The sequence below is a fragment of the Ornithodoros turicata genome, chromosome 3, assembly GCF_037126465.1.
Source record: "Ornithodoros turicata isolate Travis chromosome 3, ASM3712646v1, whole genome shotgun sequence".
NCBI lineage: Eukaryota > Metazoa > Arthropoda > Arachnida > Ixodida > Argasidae > Ornithodoros > Ornithodoros turicata.
In genome coordinates, this window is record NC_088203.1 from 21,006,397 (window position 1) to 21,013,814 (window position 7,418).

The 7,418-nt window shown below is 45.9% G+C and overlaps 1 protein-coding gene across 2 annotated transcripts in view; it reads left to right on the forward strand.

Moving 5' to 3' along the window:
• LOC135388268 (uncharacterized) overlaps positions 1–3,655 on the forward strand; it is a 543,978-nt gene extending 540,323 nt beyond the window's left edge. For both annotated transcript variants that reach the window (XM_064617697.1, XM_064617698.1), the window contains 2 exons: positions 911–984; positions 3,330–3,655. In XM_064617697.1, the coding sequence (XP_064473767.1) occupies positions 911–959 (49 nt within the window). In that variant the 3' untranslated portion in view covers positions 960–984; positions 3,330–3,655. The remainder of the gene's footprint in view (positions 1–910; positions 985–3,329) is intronic.
• Positions 3,656–7,418: the final 3,763 nt, after the last annotated feature.

Consider the following 7,418-nt stretch of genomic DNA (forward strand, 5'->3'; position numbering starts at 1 on the left):
CATCGGCCAGCACTCCTCACGTGAATAACTGTGCATATCTCACGCGTAAGCAAGGAATCGTCTTTTTCTTTGATCTTTCGAACGTTGATACTTTACTCCGATGTTTACCGGATGACAATGTTACGTTATCATCGCTCATAATCAGTAAAGACGGCAGCCACCATTCGTTATCTATGTACCAATTCTCGGGTCCTGCTCCACTACTCTGCGTTCAGACGATCTGGTAAGGCTGGACGCTGCCCAATATTGTCAACAACTGCCAGAAAGTTACCGCTGCTGGCGCAGTTGTGCGCGGTTGCCACTACATTACAGGAATACTTTACTCTTCAAGCATTGCATTCCCTGGTTTACTGAATCAGTGCTTCACTTTTCGCCGACTCGAGTAGTATGAGCAAGAGGTACTGCGCGCGACGTCAGCGTGACGAAATCGTGACGACATGGAGACGTTACCCTTCATCTGGCTTTAACTGTGTGAATGATTCGTTTCCCTCGCCCCTGCGGCGGAATTATTCGCATCCCGCTGTCAAGAATCCGTGAGGAGAACGTGTGGAACGGGACGCTTACACGTGGCGAGCCTGGCGCAACATCTCGGAGGTGTCACGCGAGTTCTTGAGGATATTCTCATGCTTGCTTGTCCCCGTGTGGTTTGCTCCCGGCTCCCGCGACTAAATACGTATAACTCTGGCAATGCTTCGATTTCGAGCGGAAGGGCTCACAGGAGTGTTGTTTGGACCCACACTGCAAGGGGAGCGATTTTTTCCTTTCTGACGAAAATCTCGCAACACATGGCCGCTCTCATCTCATAGCGAAGCTCCAAATGTTCTTCACCATCCACGAATTATGTACACCCTTTCCCATTCACTAACAAGAGGCAATCTGCATGAGGTAACAAACTGTTCAATTGTTCCAGATGGCTTGCATCAATGGAGTATTCAATCGACCGGTGGATAAGACTTTGATGAAGATGCAGCACTAATACTGTGAGTAAGTATACAGCACAGATGTCATCTTCATTGTAATAGGGTTTCTTAAGTCAACTGTGTCAACAAGTCTATCTTGTGTGCATGAAGTTGATTTTTACCCCAGTCAGACGGACGCAGCTACGGCCTTAGTGGTTACTGCATTAAGCGCATACGGTCATTAAGTTCTTGTTAGAAGGTCAGGAGTACAGCCTCTGCGACGAAAGTGAGATGTATGGGCAACGGAGTTCCCGCAAGACAGTTTACGGTATCCCTCTAAACTGCCAAAGCCTCGTTGTCAAACGCACAACATGCATGTTGGCAACATGCGGTGTGTATAATGCCACGGCCAGTTCGCCTCGGAGGCGGGTCGTAGCAGCTGCTGTTCACACCCGTGGTTAATATAGAATATCTTCCTATTTGAACCATTTTCAACTTCATATTTCACAGAGTGAATGCTTCAGTACAGAGGAACTAATTGAAAATGATCATAGGCTTGTTAAGTATCCTTTCATGGTCCCTTTAAGAGGGCACCAGCAAACTCCGAAGGCAATGTCCTAATTAACTTTCAATAATTAACTTTTTAATTGTAAAAGCTACGAAGTTGTCCCAATGAGAACATCTGGTCGCTTCGGTCACTTCATACCGTAGCCGTTTACAGAACACAAATTCGTCCGACAGATCGTTCGCAAAAAATCGTGAAGGAACACCTTTTTCTTCTTTATTTTGTTGATTGCGCATTTCCAGAGACGCATCTTCCCATCACTCCCAATTTGTGAGGGCGAAGGAGCTGAGTGCCGCCTCATGCGTCGAAGATGAGCTTTAACTTGCGAAGACAAAACAAAAACAAGTGTATCGGGTGACGCTATCGGAATTGCTCTTATCTTGGGTTGCATTTTTAGTTTTCTTCTAATCTTTTTCCAGGACGCAAGAGGCGATAGTGTGCTCTTTCACCCTCTCACATTTGGGGTGAAAGAAAGATGGGTTTCCGAAGATGTCCAATGAAAAAAATAAAGAAGTGGTGTTCCTTCACGATTTTTTTTGCAGAGGATCTATCAAACGGATTTTTGTTCTGAAAATGGATACGGTATCAGGTGACCGTATGGACCAGATGTTCTCATTTGGGATATCTTAGTAGCTTTTATAATTACACAGTTAATTATTGAAAGTTAATTAGGACACTACCTTTAGAGTTTGCTTTTGCTCTCTTAATCTGTGCCCGTCAGCATATGCTATATTGCAATTGCAAACAAGTCATATATATTGACAAAATATGTCCGCATTTAGCTGGGACACCTTGTATAATCATTTTCGACAAGCCACAGAAAACTCGGACAGAATGCCAGGTGGTAGATATCCTGAGGGAACATAACCTAATATGAGATTCGGTAGCAAGCTTTTTTTTTCTATTCCTCCGAAGGTTGTCCCGCTTTCGTCCTTTATGGCGGCTTGCAATGCCTTAAGACTTGGGCAGGCAAAAAAACGAAAGACTTGACGGTACAGGATATCCTAAGGCCAGCCCCTTGTCTGTGATGATTATGAATACTGCAATATCTATTTGGAAATCTTTCATTACGTGTACGTTATCTGTGCAGACATGCAACCGCACGGCTCTTACTTCCATATAATACATGCGCCATGATGCGTGCTAGTAGTATTGGTCACGAAGGACTTTCAGGATTTAACGTAACTGGTAAATAAACCGAAATATAGGCAGAACCGGAAAATTTTTGAACCCGGAAATTTATAGATAATAGTAGTAACAGTAATAAGAATATAGACAATAATAATAATTGATAGATATAAGCAGTGACCGCAACACAAGACTGGGGTCACCTCCTTCTATCTGCATTTTTGTGTATCGGCCACAAAATGAGGTAAAGACAACAGCAGCAGAGGGGGTTATAAGCTGTTCAGCTGTTCAGCTTTTTCAAAAAGTTCACAAGAAAGTTAATGCGAACGATATTGATAAGACGCCACATATATAGGCCAGTAGATGGATGAAGTTCATTGTGGACAAAAACCTTAGTCTGGGCAACTGAGAAAACAGAGACGCTGTTCATTATGGAGCTGATGCGAACTCTATGTCACGGTGAAAGCGATACGTCACCGAATAATTTTTTGTCCCGACGATGAAGGGACTTTCACTGTGACATAGACGTTCATCTTGAACAGTCTAATTTAAATTTTCTCCATTTGTATCCGTATCACTTTTTGGTCGTCTCATAATTCAGCTGTGAATCAGCTCGTACCGTACATACTTCCATTCCCGTTCGTTCAAAGTCACCCTTGCGTTCTGTAAACATACTGCACACAATGGCGCCGAGACAAGTACGTACATTAAGTTTTCTAACTGACTTTCTCTTGCAGAATTGCTTTTACCAACGCTGCCAGACCAATTACGTCTGGAAGCAGGGCCTGGAACGGTACAGACAGCCAGTTGTGCAGCACATATCATACTTGCAAGGCGCTGACTACGTGGCATTTTCCTCGACACATCGGAAGCTCACATTTGAAACTGCGTGGAATCGTTTTATTCAATAGTCATCCTACACCCGTTCATCCATCTTAGCCGTGGCGACCACATCCAGTAAAAGAAACTAACGTGCCAAAGAGGAGGACAAGTTCTAAGTGATCAATGATACTTAATATTGCCAATGTTTATTGAATTAGAGAATAAAGAAGATACGTTGAGACGTTACTTCTAATGTTTTCATATTTCCAGCGTATTTGAAAACTGCTTCAAAAGTGTGGTACTAAAGGAACCATGAAGAGATGCCGACCACCTCTGCAGGCATATGTATGCGTTCCTCTGGACCACAGATGAAACAAAGGAAGGGTCAAGGGGTCAGAAAGCTAAAGCTTGTGACTGATGTGTTCCTCGCCGACGAAGAAGACGGCAGATTCCTGACTTGCTGCGTCGAGGACAAGGCGGTTACGTTGCAGGTAGATACTTGATCTCGGGCAAGACTGCTGGACGACGGTACTTACAAGAAACTGGGTGAGCAAAGGCTACGTCGATCTCCATACCGCTTACGTGCCTTTAACAAGGACGAAATTCTACTTCGTGGAGTGGCAGATCTTAGGGTTGCCATCGTTGGAAGAGAAGAGAAACTGCAAGCTCTCTTAACCAATATGGACCGTATCAACCTTCTGGGACGAGAGTGGATTCGTAAGCTTCGCGTAAACCTCAACGAGCTATTTGTTGGCAAGATATCTGGAGGAGTGGCAGTTGACAAGATCACTTCAGTGTCGACGATGGAGAAAACTTTGGCAACGTACTCCGACCTTTTTGGCAGTCAGCTGGGAAGATGTACTAAGACCTCAGTTCACCTTCATCTCAAACAGGACGCCCGGCCAAGGTTCTTCAAGCCCCGCACGATTCCTTTCGCGACTCGTGAGGCAGTTGAAGTTGATCTCGAACGTCAAGTTTAGAACGGCGTTTTGAAACCTGTCGAAGTCTCGGAACGGGTCACTGCCATTGTAGTCCTTCCGAAGCCTAATGGGGCTGTAAGAGTCTGTGGACCTTTCAGAGTTACGGTGAATCCCCAAATCGAGATTACGCAGTATCCCCTAACACGGCCAGAGGAACTCTTGGCAACGCTAAACGTGGGCGACAAATTTTCCAAACTAGATTTGTCCGAGGCGTACCTCCAGATGGAGCTGCACCAGGATGCAAAGAAAATATTGGCCATCAACACTCATAAAGTTCTATACCAGTTCAACCGAACGCCGTTCGGAATCGCGTCTGCCCCAGCGGTGTTTCAACGTATCATGGAACAGGTGATCGCTGGAATACCCTCAGAGGCTTGTTATTTGGACGATATTATTGTGACAGGCAAGAACGACCAGGAACACTTGAAACACGTGAAGCATGTTTTATTGCGACTACGTGAATTCAGCTTCAAACTGAAGGAAGAGAAGTGTGCGTTCATGCAGTAACAGGTCATGTACCTTGGTCATGTTGTTACCGCGGTGGGATTCCGACCGTCTCCGAAAAGGGCATCCGCTATACTGAACATGCCTCCTCCCGCGCAAGTATCTGAATTACGTTAGTTTCTGGACATGGTTCAGCACTACGGGAAATATATACCCTCCTTCGCACACATTTGTGCTCCGCTGAACAACTTGCTTAAGAAACCTGTACCATGGCAATCGTCGGCATCACCTGTTGAAGCTTTCGAGACGATTAAGAAGAAATTGATTTCGGTCGAAGTATTAACACATTATGATCCACGCAAGGAGATTTTTCTGGCCGTGGATGCGTCCTTGAGAGCACATGGGCCGTCATTTACCACCGTATTAACGGAGCAGATCGACCGACCGCACATGCTTCAAAGACTCCGACACCCGCCGAATCAAGGGACGCCCAGATTGAACGGGAAGCCCTCGCGATAATTTTTGGTGTCAAGAAATTTCACCAATACCTTTTGGGGAGGAGGTTTACGTTCTTCACAGTCCAAAGCCTCTAAAGGTGATTTTTGGGTCGTCCAAAGGCATTCCCGTTACTACACCATGCCGCTTGCAACGCTGGGCTATCATCGTCATGAGTTACTCTTCTGACATCCTGTTCAAGCCGACATTGAACATAGCAAATGCTGACGGTCTTTCAAGACTTCCTGAAGGACCTGATCTGCAACATCGTATTTTCAACGTCGAAGATGGAGAGATCAGAAGACGCATTCTGTAAGTGGCCAAAGGTTGTGCCTATGGCAGCAACTACAGCAACGAAGACAGTAGATGCAATCAAAGACATTTTCGTGCAGCATGACAAATAATGGATCTCCCTACGCCAGTCAACGGTTTATGGCGTTTTTTTGCGGAACTTGGAGTTCATCACGTTCGGACGCCTCCGTATCGTCCGAAGTCCAACAGACAAGGCGAGGACTTCGTACGCGCATTCAAGACTATTCAAGACAAGCTACGAAGAGGAGATAAACTATCAGAGACCTCTTGTTCAAATGCCGTGTAATGCCGCATGCATCTACAGGACGTCTACCGTGCGAGCAGCTAAACAGGAGGCATAATTGGTCTGTGTTGGACCTTATTAGGCCCTCTGATCATTTCCCGATTCTCACGTCAATGGATGATAGTTCGAGAGATCGACAAAATCGTTGTCATGATAAACAGGCACGAGGCCAATCGTTTAAAAATGATTCATGCGTGTGTATGCTTGACCCACGGAGGAAAGGTCACTGGAAAAACGGAAACATTATTGGAAAAAAAAAGTGAATGTGATCTTTCATGTGCGGGATGCTGATGGGACGATTCATCGAGTACATAAGTACCATATTAAGCTTGGAGAATCTTTGGAATCGTGGGAAAGTGGATTTTCAAAGACAGCGGCGGATCGACAACCTTGTGACAGACCGAGCAACCGGGATTTCCTTTAACATTCCCCAAAGTGGAGGATCCGCCATTGGACAAGGGAAATCGCCATACGTCGTTCAACTACCAATGGATGCGCAAGCTATCACACCTTCGAGTGAAGCGACACCGACAGGTGGCAATACATGCCGATACCCCATGAGGATCCGTCGTCCTGTTGACTGTTATTTCTCGACCTAAAGGGGGAGGTATTGTAGTTGCACTAGTGGGATGGTTGGCGGACACCAAAGACGATGCGCGGGAGCACGGCCTCTGTGTGTTTCGTCTAGCTGATTCGTCTGGAAGCACAGCTTCCAACATGGACTGTCTCCTCTCTATTTCCTCTTATTAAACCGTTGTTATTCCATGCATATCGGCCATCTCACATTCTTAGCCGCTAATCTATTCACCATGTGGAACATGAACCCAAGATTGGCTAGAGTGCTGAAGATACTACCTAAAAACCACGGCCAGAAAAGGAGATTGCTTCGATGATTCGCACGACCGAGGAACTGGCTGCGACGTCAAAAGCAGGCGACCTTGGCCACTGGCGGGCTAGCTTGGCGCATGGAGTGAGGAAAGGATGTAAGTGACGTCAGTCTGCTTGCAGGGGGTGTGTCGGGAGACTGCTCGACTATTTTCTTTGCACGTGAACTGTGCCAGCGATGAATGCAATATGGTAAAAATAGGATATATTTCAGATTATATGCCTCCTTCCACGTCGTTTTCCACCGAGAACTCAGATTCTTTGGGAATCCCTCCACGGACCCATTAAAGGGTCCACGAAAGGATTCCCGAAACGTTTGAGTTATTTGCGGAGAATGGTTCTCAAGAATGGCTGGTATGTGAAACACGTGCAATTTTTACACTGTTACGTTCCACGCAGGCGCACTTCGTACACGAAAATACCGCACGACAGAGCCCCAACAAGCGATCTTACCTCACTGACACGAATTTCAGGGACTGAGTAAACAATACGCTATGCAAGCAGGTCGGCTCTCTGCGCAACTCCCAATTTTTTTCTCCCTTCCCTATCGCTGGTGGAGCAACGTCCTTGGCCTCTCGCCAAAATAAGGGACAACAGCTCAACAC